A 17,549-nucleotide genomic window follows, 5' to 3' on the forward strand; every position below is an offset into this window, starting at 1 on the left:
CGAGCACGGTGAGCTCCACGTAGAGTCACAGAAAGTGGAAGCCAGTCCCTCAAAATCAATGTAAATCCTTACGAACTGTTTCGGTAGGAATCAGCCCCAGTTTTAGCCCCAGTCTGACAAATTTACAACACTTGTTTATACTGTATTTTTACAGATTATACGGCGTATTATCAATGACTGTCAATGGATTTTCTAGTCTATTTTCATACATGATGTGCATTTTAAGTGACACTAGTAGACATTAAAGATTTAACTGTGTATGGATTTTTTTGTCTCAACATTCCCCCACCATCCAAACAATAAACAACAAAATCCCACCTGAATCCAACTGAAGTCCAATACAATTCTGTCTAAACTCAACTGTACACTGTGTACAAAAACAAAGGTTCAAGCTTCAAATGGTTTATAAATAAATACATGCAACAGAAGAAGTGAAGTGAGTGTGAAGAAAAAACCCTTAAAAAACTAAATCTAAAGAACTTTCTTTTATAATATACACAAATAAACAATAAACATGTTTATTTTTATTTTCTTTATTAAATATGTTGGCCTGCAAAATACTGATCACACTCAAATCAATCAATCAATTAATCAATAAATCAATAAATACATTTTTATTTTGACTTGGAAGCACATTGAGGGCAACCGTCATTTTCAATGTAGCCGAGCATTTACAAACACAGGGATTGACATGCCCTACATTTAATCATTTAAAATTTAAATAAAATTTAAAATAACAGTTAATTAAAGATAAAAATAGGTCAGAATAAAATTTGAGGTTTATTTGTTAGTATAGCAGGGTGAGCATCACAGCTAATATGTGCCAACCTTGCTGAGCCTGGCTGCTGCATCTGTTAGCATCACGGCTCCCACCCTCCTGAGCCTGGCTGTTAGCATCACAGCTAACCTGCTCCAAATATCTTCATTTCTGAGAAGTTTATGCATAAAAGTGGATTCTTTCAATATTGTTCAATATTTCTAAGTTTGTCTTCATCCTGCACTCCTTAATCGTTCCTTTATCGTAAAGATCTGAAAGTCTGAACTACTTTGCTTCCAACAGAAGAAGAGCTTCAGGGTACAACATGGGGGAGGCGGGAGATGGCTATAAGAACCTGAACAGGAAATTTGTGGTGGAATATTGATAAAACTGGCATAAATCATATCCAGACCTCAACAAACCTGACAAGTAAATCAGGTTTAAGCTCTGACGCATGTGAAAAACAGGACTGCACATTTCATCCAGCAGGCGGCGCTCTCCAGCCACCGAGCGACCTGACCTCAGGCCAGTTCACCTGACAAAACGACAAATTACAGCCAGGATCGTATGGCATCCCCAGCACATGTTCTCCTCCTCCACCAGTCTTACACACTGCTTTTGGATAACTTTATGCTGCTTTACTCCTGGTGTAAAAATTTAAGCAGTTCAGTTTGGTGGTTTGATGGTTTGTGATCATCCATCTTCCTCTTGATTATATTCCAGAGGTTTTCAATTTCGTAAAATCAAAGAAACTCATCATTTTTAAGACAGTTACCCCAACAAAAGCAGCCAAGGCTCTTATGTAACACCCTTGATTTCAGAAGCAACAATTAATAAAGGATCTTTCCTAATATTTTTCCCAAATTTTGTCCCTAAATTGTAAATAGCTCTATCCAGACGGGATTAGTTTCTAAGGGGAGGCCTGTGTAAAATATCTCACACTTCTACTCTTCTTGTGATAAAACGTCTGCATCCAGACTGCAATTGTTTTTAGGCTTTTTTCTCGGTCACATGACATCAGTAGTGTTCAGTAGCTCCTCCATTTCCACTCGCTGTTGTGTTTTTAACGTGGATCTCCGTGGAAACCGTGGCGTGTCCTAAGTGTAATTACGGTGCGCAGCAGTGGACAAATATCTATTTTATTAAAGAGATGTGTGTCCGGACGGGACTAAAATTACCGGAGGAGCACGGAGTTCAGAGAAAAACAGTAGATAATTCAGCCTGTAATTTTCTCAGAGGACGTCTGAGAAATAAAACACCTACATGATCGTTCTGGACAGGAATAAAATCACAGAGGATATAAAAACCCATAAAAGAGAAAATTACCCAGAACCCCCTGAGAAAATAATCCCATCCGGATAGAGCTTTACTGTGTGTACAAGTGAGTACATACATAAGTGAGAATATGTGTGCTACCTGATGCAGTGTAGTAAGTGCTGGTGGGAAAGTGGTGATAATCAGGCTACGTTACGCCGCCGCCCCTTAAAGCCTCGGGGAAGGAGCTAACCTCATTTACACTCCATTACAACCAGCCTGGATAGAAGCCAAGCTGAGACCGGAGCGCAGCGGCGGCTCGGCTCTGAACAGGTACAGAATTCCTGAGCTCAGGTACCGGCCTCAGGTACTGCTGATTAATAACCAGCAAATAAATAATAATACATAAACAACAGACTGATAGACAGAGATTTAGTCAGATTTAGACAAGCGTAAACCATTACCAATCCTTAACATCAGCAAAAACATCTATTACACACGTCTACATACAGTATACTTTAAGATTAAGTCTGCTCATTTGCATATTAGTCACTGCAGTTATGGAATAATCAGCCTTAGGGAGGAACATAGCTGAGATTTTCGGTGGTTAAAGAGCATGAGAACATTACACAGGACAGAAAACAAGACTACATTCTTTAAACGTTTTTTAAAAGACGTTTATTAGAGCTCGTGTCACCATACCTGAAAAAAATCCATAGATAAATAAATAATGCCATTAAATAAAACCATTAAACCAGTTCCTAGCTGGAAAAAGTAGGGCTACAACTAATGAGCATTTTTAGTGGCGATTATTTTTTTCGATCAGTCGATTATTATTATATTATGATTATTTTAAAAAAATTCACACATTCACACATGCAGGATGTTGATATTTTTGGCAAATTCTATTTAAATGTCTTAAATTGAGATGTAAATATTAATAGACAAAAAAAATATTTATTTTTTTTGTCATTTTGTAATTTTACTAAGAGGCACATGTGTGTTTATTCATTCATTGCATACTAAAGCTGAATGTATATTAGCATTTACTTATTTTAGTATTAATATTTTAACACTTTTATATTGCACTCTTGAATTGTCTCTGTAACCCGAGTTGCCAGGTTTGCGGATTTCCCACCAAACTGGGCTTGTTTGAGAGTCGCGTTGTGGTTTTTTATTGGGGCAACTTTTATAAAAGCCTGTAAATCTTTCAAAATTAAAACATAACGTAAATGTCTGTGGTAACGTTAGATATTGCACTGGTTTAAGCTTGTGATGGGCAGGTTTGAGACAGACCTTAGGGAGGATTTTTGGATTTTTTGCTGGACCTGGCAACCCTGACTGCAGCTTGCGGTATCTCACAGTTCACTTGCTCTCTATCACTCCAGAAACAGCAGAAATACAGAATACATACTGGGTTATTTGATCTTTTGTTGTATTTTGTGATCTTATTTTGAATGTTATTGTAATAAACTCAGACACATACTGATATCAGAAGAGAATCCAAGACCTTCTAATGATGAGACCCAATGCATTACAGTGTATTCTGTTCTGCTGGATCCTCTATTATTAATACATCCAGCTGCATTTATCTAAATTCTGCTAATGGTGCAAACAGTGAAAATATTAAAAACACATGCTGTTAATTAAGTTTAAGTCACTGAGTGCATGCACTTCGCCGACCTTGTTGGGCGGGACACCGCTAAGTCAAAAAACGGGAGCAGTTCTGTCGAGCTAAACGCCAAAATCAGCAACCAGACTTCTGCCTGCGTTTCCTCAATCACACAGCGTTTAATACAGTGGTCAATTTCACTTCATTTTCTATTCTAACCAGGTTTCTTACCTGCCAAGAGTCTTCAGAATAAACCCGAGTGCTGGAGCTTAAGACTACTCTGCAGAAGAAAAGGCCACGCTAGGATTTATAAAAGCCTGACTTCGCAGAATAGCTAGAAATAAGAGAACACTTGTTGAAAGTTTGCCTCAGACCATCAATTAAAGGTGACGTGGGAAATTTCATTATCACCATGTTATTACGATTATAACCACCTTGTTATGACAAATGTAATCATTTTATGCATGTTCATTTCACTAGATGTGATCCTTTGTATGCATGGTTGTTTTATTGGATGTGCTTAATCACACTTAATATTCACAGTGGTAATTCACTTCATATTAAGCTCGTTTTGCAGAGTTACTCTTTAGGTCATTCCGACATTTGTGTACGTGCTAGCTAGCAGAGAAACCTTGTCTGATAACCATTTTGGGTAAACACCAGGATGTGAACGTGAAGAGGTTATGCTGACATTTCTGACGAGAAACAACCCTAACAACTGTCTGGGAACAGAAGAAGTTTCTGTCTTGGGATAGAAGGGAGATTTGAAGGATGCCGTTGCAAGCGGAAACCCTATGTCCATATATGGTTTACGGTTCCGGATACAGCGGAGCGGGGATAAACAACGGCTCTGAGAAACTGTTACTCTCAGAGCACTTTCAGAGCGTGATGATTTCATGACTGATTGTACTCTCAATAATCTGCATTAATAAAAACTTGTTACTCATCTGACACGACTCAGAACTTAATATTTGTCTTTATTAATTGTCACAGGTATTTCCACCACAAAGGTTTCCTATTACTCCTATTATTATTATTATTCCTATTAGACTTATGCCAGGTTCACACTATACAATATTAGCCCAGATTTTTAGACAGTTTTTCAATTGATCTCCATAGCGTGAACTACTGAAAGATGCTCACGAATGATCAAATATTTGGCATGCTAGATATCTGACCCAGTCGTCGACTGGGAATCAGGAGCAGCAACTACCCACAGCCAATAGAATTACAGAAAAAAAAGAAAGAATCACAGGTCCAAAACACACCCTTCTGCATTATTACTAGAGTCGTTTTATGGAGAGTCAGAACACTTACTGTCATTTTCTGTTATATCAGTAAATGACTGATTAATTAAACTCCAGAGGGAGCTTACGAAAATTAAAAATAATAATAAACTATTGTGTTTGAATATTTCATAATTTTAGACAGTAAAAAGTAAAAAACAAAGGAAGTACATATTTCAGTATACAACTAATCAGATATTTATAAACTCTTAAAAATTGAATTATATGAACTCGTTCATGTTGGACTCACTTTAAGTGCGTATTCTCCTCTATAGAAATTCTCTGGCTTGGCGTCGCTAGTTTTCGTGTGTTTAGTTCTGGTGAATTCTCGTGATAAACGTGTTTCTGGAGAGCTGTGAGGTGAGTCGGAGATATCAGTTATATAGTGTGAAATTTCCAACAACTGACCACTCAGAAAGTCCTGTAGTCTAAATCTGACTTAAGCAAAGACTCTCAGATAAGTCTGAAATGAGAGGGAGTGGATCTGCACAGCAGAATCTCACAGAGACAGAAATGATGTTGTTCACAAACACCATTAATTTCATTTTCTGCTACATCACCCCGCCTGACGTGATGTTCTCAGACAGGGCTGAAGGCAAAAACACTCATGCCCGGTCTCTGTGGGACAGAAGTGAGTCGGGAGCAGGACGAATGAGACGGAGCCGAACGCTCAGCACGGCATTCCTCCAGCTGAAGAGTGGGACTGTGATGGGGTTAGTTTTAAAAAAGCTTTAAAAAAGTTCACCACAATTGTATTACTGTATTTTACTTATTTTTATTTTTCTCTCCGCCTCTTTTTGAACTGCTGCTGATGCTGTAGCATTGCAGAGTAGCATCACAGCGCTAACGCTCGGAGGAAAGCAGCGCAGTGACTGATACATGCAGTGGTTCTGATACATCAGCTCACAGGCGCAGCCTTGTGCTGATCCACATCACCCTAGGAGTGATGAATAGGGAAAAGAGAGAGCACCATCTACTGTACTGTACCCACCCAGAGAGAACAATTGTGGCCAAATATGCTCTCTCTTAGGGCTCCGGCAGCAGAAGGCAAGCTGAATTCCCTGGATTCGAACCAGTGAATTCACGATTATAATGGCAACCCTTTAGTTAGAATACATCATTAACAGAGTTGCTCTTACTGGTGTCTTGGTCACATTAAGTTTTAAAAGTTCAGAAATCAATCAATCAACAATCACAGTTTTTTTTTTCATGCATCTTGGCATCATGTTCTCCTCCACCAGTCTTACACACTGCTTTTGGATAACTTTATGCTGCTTTACTCCTGGTGTAAAAATTCCAGCAGTTCAGTTTGGTGGTTTGATGGATTGTGATCATCCATCTTCCTCTTGATTATATTCCAGAGATTTTCAATTTGGTAAAATCAAAGAAACTCATCATTTTTAAGTGAAATCTTATTTTTTGTTTTATACAGCTCTGGGAAAAGAATCTAGAAGTTCATATTAGGTAGTGTACTATATGAATAAATCTTATACTTATACTCTTATTCTATTATTAAAGTCCTTTACCTGAAGGACATGCCCGTTTTTTTGGTGGTCAGACTTCAAAGTGTCTGCTTTGACTAGGTGAAACTGAACGTACCTTTATTTTCATAATGACAGATAACATGCTAACTGGTTTTCCACAGTAGATGGAGGAGCTGTGGGGCTTCCAGGCCTCATTTTAAAGATCTCACTTATACTTTAAAGAAACAATCTATCTATTGCAGCACATATTGTTTAATGGTTTGACCCTACTCTGGGATCTGCGCTCCTGCAGGGTGGGATTAGACGGAGCAGAATGCCGTCATTCACTGTTTCACCATTTCACTGTTTCAAGTGATTTCCTTATCAGCTCTGGACTCAGGTGATGAAATTTGCATGCAGGCAGGTGCAACACTGATGAAATCCATGGATGCAATCTATCACACAGCTTCTACCCCCAAGCCATCAGACTCCTTAACTGCAGAGACTGAACTGATGGTTTTTCTGTACATGCACACACACTCTTACCCCACTTACCCCAGAAAATGGAAAGCACTAAAAACCCTACTACCTCAATGGACTCTATTGCACACTGTGTAATAGAGTAATTACTACCTCACCTGGTCTTTTTTGCACACTGCATAATTTGCACACTGTCTTGTTATTTATTATTCTTTGTCTGTATGGTGTTGTATTGTCTGTCTGCACTTTTGTACTGTTGCACTATTGTTCTGTCTACACTGTGTTTATGTGCACCATGGTCCCTGGAGGAACGTTGTTTCGTTTCACTGTGTACTCTGTATATAGCTGAAATGACAATAAAAAACACTTTGACTCTGTGTTAGCATTAACTGTTCTGACTCATATATAATTTCAGGTAGGCTTTGAATTTAATTCAATTAAAACATGTTCAATTACTTATCAAAAAATAGCAAAACTACGCTAAATTAGGTCTGCACTTAAGTTGTTATTTTGGAACCACTAATTTTTACTTAAAAACTACTTTGTTTGTTTTGTTTGTAATTAAAATGATATAAATGTATACTAAATGTATACTGAGTATAATATACATCTGTTATTTTCGCCACAATTTAATACAATTATTATAAGCATATTTGTGTGAGCTGTCCAACTGTCCAACATGAAAAACATTTTAAAAATGTGATTAAAGTGTAGATATATAGGCTCATGGGACACATTTATTGAAATTAAACAGTTTAATCATATAATACTAATATGCTATATATACTAAAATAATACTAAGTATATACATTTTATTAAGTATATCACCAGCACAAAATCATCCCAGCCAAATAAAGTATGATTTATATAATAAAAGTATACTGAAATGCAGATTAAGTAGGTAATAATGTAAGTATGAGGACAAAAATGGTACTTTACTTATTCTGCATATACATCAAACACTGGTTGTCACCCAACGTCAGGCCAACATAGTTTCAACATCAAACTAAGCTTACTAAGTAAAGTAAAGCTAAGCTAAGTAAAAGAATCTTTAATAAAAATAAACTTTCTTTTTAAGTCAAATGAGTTGTGTTGTGTGTTGATCTACACAGATTTCTTTTCTAAAAAAATGTTTATTTGGGTGGGTCACCTTTCAACGGTGAAAAGGCTAAGGCTGCCGTTAGCAGCTAATGCTAATGCTGCTCCAGCAGTGCTATACGGGGTTAGTAGTAGACTACAGGCTGATATTACTCACCTCTGAATGGGAAAATAGTGGATAGCGGCTAATGCTAATACTGTTATAAATCTACGATTAATCGACAACGAAATTTGTAGTCGACAAATTTAAATAATAAACATTATCGATTAACTAATCGTTTCAGCCCTAGCTTACAGCCTTAAAAAAATATGGTGCAATCTTACTGCATCACAATGCTCATTTTAAACTAAATGTTATAGCAAATGTGGGTCCTTCAAACGTCCAGAGAACGCTCCTACAGCTGAGCTGTGATGCGGTGAGCGTGCAAACAGTGCAAACAGTGCAAAGAGCCAGCATCAGCCACTGAGTCACGAGTCCGGATCAGACCGGCCGGCTGCAATATCTGAGTCCTGCTGCTCAGTTCAGCTGCAATATTGAGGAAATGCTCGCTGTGGCATGCAGCGGACATATCCTGTTCCTCCAACCACACACACACACACACACACACACACACACACACACACACACACACACACACACACACACACACACACACACAAACACTCACACACACACTCACACACTCCTCTCCCAACCTCTTTCATCTCAGCTGAAACTGTAACAGAGTTTCAAGCCATCATAAATGATTTATCCTCTGGGGGTTTTCTTGTTTATATATTCTACACTCTGTCTGGAGGAGACAACCTGCCAAAGAGCCGAGAACAGCCTCACATCTCAACCGTACACGCTCTTCTGCAGACCACAACCAACAAACCAGGGCACTAAAATCAAATACAGCTGGAATACAGATGCATGTAAACTATATGCACTAAAATACTGGTACACCTGCTCATTTATAGTTTCGGACTATAAGGCACGCTATAAATGAACGTCTATTTTCTGGACGCATATAAGACACATTAAGCAACACTATTAAGGATGTCTACATTGAAGTGAGCACGGGTGTCGCCATGTTTCCCTTCTAATTCAGCAGGTCTCGCTGCTGGGTGGAAACTACACAGATTCCTCTCCTCCTCAGAAAACTGTTTATTTGGTGGGTCACCTCTGAACGGTGAACGAGCTAGAGCTAATGCTGCTCCAGCAGTGCTTGCTGGGGTTAGCAGCAGGCTACAGGCTGATAATACTTACCTCTGAACGGCGAAAGAGCTAGCACTGCATCTAGCAGCTAATGCTAATACTGCTGGAGAAACTTCACTGAAACTCCTGTACAGTGCTACACTTGGGTAAGCCAGGGCGCTGTCAGCTAGCAGTTCGTCCCATGTAGCTTGTTTTAAAGCAGCAAAAACGCAGACTACAGTCCGATATACTCACCTCTGAACGGCGAAAGAGCTAGTGCTGCCGTTAGCAGCTAATGCTAATACTGCTCCAGCCTTAGTGCTGGAGAAACTTCCCTGAAAACTCACCTGTATAACTCTGTACTTCAGTGGAGTGTCTTTACTGCTCCTTAATACCTGACTGATAGAATTCATACATAAGGAGCAGCGGATTATAAGGAGCTCTGATGATTTTTGGAAAATTTAAAGAATTTTAGGTGTGTCTCACAGTAGAGCTGCAACTGATGATTATTATTTTGATAGTCGATTAATCTTCTGATTTTTTTTATTTTTTTATTAGTCGATTAGTCAATGATTATTTCTGTCATGTGCTCCATCTCTAAAAACGATAGAACATCTGAACATCTGAACATAAATCCTGTATTTCGTGAGGCTGGGCGTCTATGAGCATCAATGAGTCTTGGGCATCTCTCTTGCTTAGCCAGAACATCCCACAAGACCTCCATCTCAGTTTAATCCTTTTCAATTTATCTCAGATTCCTACTCTAGTCTATTTTTGCTCTACTGGACTTCAATAAACACATTTCAGCCCAGATCAGCTTCAGATATTACACTGATCTAAACACCTCATCCTGCATCTCCAGCTCAGATCAGCTGCTATAATTAGCCGGCAGATTCTCTTCTCTGGAAAACAGCGTGAGTGGAGGATCCCTGCCGTCGCGGGCTGAAGCCAAGAGCCCGTCAGATACGAGACTGATGACCCCCGACAGCAGGACAGAAGAGGAACGGCTGCAGATTTCAGTCAGCCAGCTGTGATAAAGTCCTGCCGCAGAGCCAGACACAGACAGGAGGATGGATGGGGAGCAGAAGTGCTAACGGCTCCCAATGAAACAAATGTGCGTCTCACCTGTTAAAAGTGTAATATGTCACTGAGTCAGATGTGGTGGCGGTGAGGGGGTGAGGGGGTGAGGGGGGGGTGATATTTAGAGATTTATCCCTCGTGCTGCTGAAAAATCACAGCACTGTAGGCATCACTACAACTCAACATCACTCAGCACTGACTCACTAGTGCTTTAAAGATGTATTATCATTACTCTCCTTTAAATTATAAACCATACAGCTCTGGAGAAAAATTAGATCACACTTAAAAATGATGAGTTTCTTTAATTTTACCAAATTAAAAACCTCTGGAATACAAAATATCAAGAGGAAGATGGATGATCACAAACCATCAAACCAAGCTAACGTTATCCAAAAGCAGTGTGTAAGACTGGTGGAGGAGAACATGATGCCAAGATGCATGAAAACAAAAACTGTGATTAAAAACCAACCAGTGTTATTCCAACAAATATTGATTTCTGAACTCTTAAAACTACTTCATAATTATGCCCTTTTTTTTGCATTATTTTAGGTTAATTTACAAATAAATGTTCTAAATGAGAATATTTTTATTTGTAATTTGGGAGAAATGTTGTCTGTAGTTTATAGAATAAAACAACAATGTTCATTTTACTCAAACATAAACCTATAAATAGTAAAATCAGAGAAACTGATTCAGAAACTGAAGTTTTGTTTTTTTTCCCTTTTTTCTCAGTTTTCCAGAACCATATAATACCTTAAAACAGTGTGGGGTGCTAGAATTGGGTGTGACTTTAACAGAGATTTACATGCACTTTATTTCAGTAGTGATAGAAACAGCATAATCCATTATTTTTTAGGAGTAAAGTGTAAAAATCTATTTTTCAGTGAATGTAAACTCTTAACTGAGGCTGAGAAACTGAATGATAAACAGTTCTAATAACATTTATATCTAGAATTATTACATTCCTTCCTCATGACTGGTTTAATCAGCATCCCACACTCTTAACTAGATTCATCCACACCCACATCCAGCGGTTTAAATGCACTTTATTATAAGGTTACTGCAGATCATTGGCACTTGGCAGTAATCAGATTAATGTGTTTACATAAACTCGGGTAATCAGAAAATGGGGAAAGTTAGAGTTTAGATGAGTCAATTTAAAATATATATATATAAGATTAAAATATTAAGTAGGTGCTGGTAGTAGATGTGACTTAAGACGTTTACATGCACTTAAAAATCTGTTTATACTCAGATAAATGCTGATATATCTGATTATTTAAGTATTGATGTAATAACAGCACACTCCAGTTTCTCAGATTAGAGTAAGATATAGTTTTTTAAAGTATAATTTTTCAGTGAATGTAAAATCTTAAATAGGGCTGCCAAGTTCTCATGATCTAAAGTAACCTGATAATTAAGTGCATGCAAACCGCTAAAAGTGGGTGTGGCTAAATCTCATCAGAAGTGTGGGATGCTGGAATTTAATGTGGCTTAGGCTTGTCATGAGCACAAAGTGCAGGAAGTGGGTGAGGAGCTTTAATAAAGCCAGTAGTCATGAGGATGGAATGCAATAATTCTGGATATAAATGTTATCAGAACTGTTTTTTAAATGTTCTACGCATTTAATACAGAATCATCTATCTCTCTGTTAATTGTTTTAAACTCATCCAATTTTCCACAGTTTTATTAATCACATATACAGTTCTGGAGAAAAAAAATAAGAGATCACTTAAAAATGATGAGTTTCTTTGATTTTACCAAATAAAAAACCTCTGGAATATAATCAAGAGGAAGATGGATGATCACAAACCATCAAACCACCAAACTGAACTGCTTGAATTTTTACACCAGGAGTAAAGCAGCATAAAGTTATCCAAAAGCAGTGTGTAAGACTGGTGGAGGAGGAGAACATGATGCCAAGATGCATGAAAAAAACTGTGATTAAAAACCAACCAGGGTTATTCCACCAAATATTCAAGCAGTTCAGTTTGGTGGTTTGATGGTTTGTGATCATCCATCTTCCTCTTGATTATATTCCAGAGGTTTTTAATTTGGCAAAATCAAAGAAACACATCATTTTTAAGTGCTCTCTTAAAAAGTACACTGCACACACACATAGTGATGAGTGTCCCCTGTCATATTAGAGTGATTTCATCGCAAAAAAAAATCCAGACATTTTTCATGGTAAATCTTCTGCTCTACAGTCATTTTTGATGTTCTAATGTTTTGAGAGGTGGCTGATGATGACTGTGAGGTTTATTGTGGTTGAGAAGAGGCCGGACAGCTCATCCCACCCACTCCGACGTCCTCCCGCCTCACATCTGGCCGCCCGACAGCAGCTGGGAATGAGTAACTCCACACTGCAGATAGCTTAGCTTAGCGTCGGCGCCGTTAATCAGAAAAGACTGAAGATAAGAAAGCGGGTCTCCACCCACTGCAGCGCTTTCGGGGCAGAAAGACACAGAAACAGTCCTGCTGGGCAATTTACGGCGCTCTGGGCTACGGGGTGGGCGTCGACGTGACAGCCGAAGCGGCGGAGTGAATGATTCATCCAGCATTACTCACGCTCGTAATTAAGCTCAGAAAACTCGACGGAGAGCGAATCCCGTTCTCACGCAGGACCCGCGTGACCTCCCCAAAGCCCAGCCCTGCCGTCAAATGCGCCTCATAAGCTCGGCTTCATCAATCAGATCCCTGAAACCTGCGGGATAAAGAGGCGTCGGCGTATTTTTAGCTCTACTTAAGGAAAATTCGATGACTAATTCATCCTTAAACCTTACGCTAGCTCATTAACATATAATCTGTTTACTGAATGGGCGAGTGGCTCTAAGCCCAGATGGGGCCCGCAAGCATAAAACATCTGGCCCGTGAGGTTGTTTGAACTATAATGAACGATAATGGATATAAAAATAAATAAATAAATAAATGCTTCTCTGGTGAACTTTTGTTTACCATCCTTCCCCGTGTTTCTCTCTGTCGCGTTCAGCGTGACTTTAGTTTTCACCCGTTTTAACTTATTTTTTCACTCGTCTTGGGCTCCGTATCTCCTTATAAGGGTGTTTTACTGGTCAGGTTTAACTGCACCTGAACAGCCACTTAGCTCAAACATTTTTCAATTCAAGCCATAAATTCAGACAAAGACAAAAGGACAGTATTCTATTGATTATGCTGCCCCTGTCTCTCTGTCGCGCTCGGCTCGTGACTCTAGTTTCTGCCCGTTCTCGGGTTTTTACGCCCGTTCTTGGGCTCCCTATCTCTTTATAAGGACTTTTTTTTTTTTTTTTCGGCTGTGTCCCAATTCCATAGCTGGGGCAGTGTAGTAATGTATTGGACCACAATTCAACCCTGATGACATGTGCTTATTTATTTATTTTTTCTTTCGTCTTGGGTTTAATTCAACTTGCTTTGAATTCAACTGTTTTCTAATTCTCCAATTGGGTTCAGCAACCCTCTGGGCTGGAGAGCTACTAACCTGTAGAACTCCATCATCCCATTACACTTCATTTTACAAAACTTAATAGTCGACCCCTGCTTTACAGGACTCGACCGTATGCTGCCCATTCCTGCATGGGAATCACAGCGAACATGTTGCTCTGATGATAAACACTCGTTACACACAGCACAGGCGAGCACAGAGTGTGTCATAGCATGTTATGTGTTTAGCGGCGACGCTAGCCTGCTTTGCATACGTGCCTCGGCCTGCACGGCCTGAGGGGAAACCAGGCAGCGACTCCCATTCTCAGCTCACGCAACGGGACTGGAGCGCCAGACTAAGACTAGCTGATGGTCCCAGGATGAGGTTTTATCTCTTAAAAAACACAAGGAGCTGTAAAAGCATTGCCAGGGGACACCGGGGGACATCGGGGGACACAAATTAACCCCAGCGCTGGAGTTCTGCTACAGAAACGACATTCAGTACCAGTCGACTGGCGGGCCAGAAGCCTGAGGCTCGCATTCAGTTGAGTCAAATCTCTTATCATCAGACAGTCATTTAAATTTGCTCTGTTATGTGGGGGGGGGGGGGGGGGGGACATCACATGTGGCCCCTTCTGTTTCTACGCCCGGAGCTCTACTGCATTAAGAGACAATAAAGTAAATCATCTGTCAACTCGGAGCAAGAAAATAGAAACGATGATTTCATTACTATTAGTTACCATCATCCAACCTCCCAAAATACTCCCCGGAGTGCTGTATTAACTCTCTACAGATCAGAAGCGTGGATGATAATCAGGGTGTCCTTGTTTTTGTTCTGACAAGTAGAGGCATCAACATCATTTCCAATGTAAATCTAGGAGGAAAAATAATCAACGTATTCTCACGAAACACTGGAGCATCCGTATAAATTTCCTCTTGACCATCGAGAGGTTGAGAGCCTCTTAGTCTTTGTGGATGTTCCCTACTGAGTTTCGATGTTTTTTTAGAAAGCTCTACATGTTCTTAAACATGGTTCTTTATGGACGTTCCCTTCAGTGCCTTGGCCTTCGCAAAGTATTTTCTTCATGTTCTTAGGTTGTGTCTTCTTTTGAGTCTTGATTAATCTTAGTAGTTCTTTCAAATTCTCGTAGAAAGTCCACCTAATAAGTCTCAGTTCTTCTTACTAAGATCCTGTGTTCTAGACTAGAAAACATTTCTGTCCAATTGAGCATGAAGCAATAGCAGAAATTACATTTGTGAATAGCTGTAGTAATTATTTTCTGGGTAATAAGTCAGGTTAAACTGCACTCGAACAGCCGCTCAAACATGGAGAATATATATACATATATATATATATAAATATATATATGTATATATATATACACATATTTTTTTTAGCACAAATTAACCTCTGCCAAGTGCAATTGGTGCAATTACTGTTTTCACACCTGCCCAAACAAAACGTGCCAAGCGTGAAAATGAACCAGAGTCCATTTTAACTACACTAAAAAGAGCAGAAGTCAACAAACACAACTAATTTAAGCCATAAATTCAGACAAAGACAGCAGGACAGTATTCTATTGATTATTCTGCCCTTCTGTCCCTGTCGATTAGCACCTTTAATTACAGATTTATAACCTTAGTTACGATATATTTCAATTAAGTTACACCTCAGCTCCACTGTACAGCTCTGTTCACGATTGGTTTTCACCGCAGCTCCCCCCCCCCCGGTGACCTTCCCACCGCTGCTTATTGATGTTTCCTCTGTTTAACGCAGCCCTCCGTTCCCTCCGTCTGCAGCGGTCATGTATTAGCATTCACCCAGCGCCTCGCTTCTCTGTTCTACAGGATCCTCCTCTCTACGGAGGGCTTGTTAGGAGCTGGAGCACCTTTTCACGACATGCTCCGATTCGTCAAGAACATTCATTCACTGCTGAGGTTCACCATTACATACCAATTACAGCACAAGCCTCGTTACTATTACATTTACCTTTTACATTTATCGTTTAGGCATCGTCATTGCAGGACGTGTGATATCACTTAATACAATCCATTTTCCCAATATGGTGCTGCCCTAGTCTGATTCCTTTATATATTTTGTAATTTTGAGTAAAAGTTTTAGTGGTTCCATGAAAAAATTAGAAAGCTCATATCACAACTAATGAATCTGTAGTGTCAAAAACAAAATTTAAACCAAGAAACCAAGAATGCAAAATAAATCGTTGATCGTAGCTCAATAAGTGGCAAGGATGAAACCGAAACTTCACGTGAAGCGATGCTCATGTTTCTCAGTTAAGACAGTGCCAAAATGTTCAGATAAGTGTCAGATATGAGACATATGATAAAATGCCAAAAGTTTCAGATCTGTGAATTTAAATTACAATCACTATAAACTATTCTGTATGAGAAACGAAAAATTACAGAAACATTTTATCAACACAAATATTTAGGAAAAAAGAGAATTGTGAAAAATCTCTTTGACCTAAAAGCCATGATCTACACCCAGCGAAACCTCCACAGCTGTAATTCTGACCAGTTCAGACAACAAAATCAGAAATATCTTCTCATCTTAAACCTCGATCTGCCCTGTTTCACTGTTCTCCGTTCTCAGGGTCTTAAATCTGGCCGTACGCCGGTTCCCCCAGCCCTCATCTCTGGGGGGCAGCTGAACGGGAGGCCATCATGATGTTCTGCAACAAGCATTCGTCTCCAGCTCCAGACGTGCACAGACTGGCGATTACACGGATTTACGGAGGAGGACTGAAGAATGAAAAAGAAGATGGAGTGCTCACCTCGAGCTGTACTCCTCTCCCCTCGAAGCCTCTTCACAGCAGCCAATCCCTGCTCTTCATCACGCGAGGCTGTGGAGACAGGTGGAGAAGAACAGTGGGTGATGGGTTTCCTCCAACACTACAGCTCTACACCTCCAAAAACCAACAAAACAGGAAACTCTGAACATCGCCTTACTGAAGAAATTAAGGAATATATTGTCGCTTTTCTAGATTTTTATTTTACTACATAATTTAAACAAACAATCTGTCCCTTACACTGTATCAAGATTTCTTGATGAACGGACCAATAGAAACTCTTCTTCAAAATGACCAGAAATAAACTCTTTTTACATTGACTTCCATTGAAAGTTTACAAGGTTTTTTCTCTCTCCTGTAAAGTTGTTGTTTTGGAGATAAGTGTTTTTCATTGGACAGCGACAAGTTAATTACAGCTCTGGAATAATAAAAAGAAATAAAAGTGCACTTAAAAATGATGAGTTTCTTTGATTTTACCAAATTAAAAACCTCTGGAATATACTCAAGAGGAAGATGGATGATCACAAACCATCAAACCACCAAACTGAACTGCTTGAATTTTTACACCAGGAGTAAAGCAGCATAAAGTTATCCAAAAGCAGTGTGTAAGACTGGTGGAGGAGGAGAACATGATGCATGTGATTAAAAAACTGGGTTATTTCACCAAATATTTAAAGATTTCTGAACTCTTAGAACTAAACTTTATGACTATGAACTTGTTTTCTCTGCATTATTTGAAAAGCCTGGAAGCTCTGCATCTTTTTTACTTTTATTATTTCAGCCATTTCTCATTTTCTGCTAATAAAGAATCAAAGATCCAAGATTGTCATGTGCACAGTAAGAAACTAGTTTCCTCATACAATGTAAAATTCTTTCTTTGCTCCTCGCCAAGTAAACTGCATTAAGATAAAAGTAGAAAAACATACAATAAAGAAGGAAATAAAGTAACTAATAAATGTAAATATTAAATTGGTGTTATATTACATCTAGGAAGGAAATATGTACATGATAAGATGATAAGTGTCATGTGTTATGGATATTATTTACAAGTAAGTACATGATTATCTACAGAAGTGGAATATGAAAAAAGTGCAAAAAATTGAGTAGTGCAATTATAA

General features: G+C 39.0%; 1 protein-coding gene and 1 long non-coding RNA gene across 3 annotated transcripts in view; both read right to left on the reverse strand.

The window, feature by feature from the left end:
• Positions 1-17,549, reverse strand: part of LOC125805019 (uncharacterized) — a 62,818-nt gene that overhangs the window by 22,515 nt on the left and 22,754 nt on the right. The window lies entirely within an intron of this gene.
• Positions 1-17,549, reverse strand: part of LOC111191271 (dehydrogenase/reductase SDR family member on chromosome X) — a 50,627-nt gene that overhangs the window by 16,810 nt on the left and 16,268 nt on the right. For both annotated transcript variants that reach the window (XM_022665647.2, XM_022665646.2), the window contains exon 3: positions 16,417-16,485. In XM_022665647.2, the coding sequence (XP_022521368.1) occupies positions 16,417-16,485 (69 nt within the window). The remainder of the gene's footprint in view (positions 1-16,416; positions 16,486-17,549) is intronic.

The sequence above is a fragment of the Astyanax mexicanus genome, chromosome 11 (assembly GCF_023375975.1).
Source record: "Astyanax mexicanus isolate ESR-SI-001 chromosome 11, AstMex3_surface, whole genome shotgun sequence".
NCBI lineage: Eukaryota > Metazoa > Chordata > Actinopteri > Characiformes > Acestrorhamphidae > Astyanax > Astyanax mexicanus.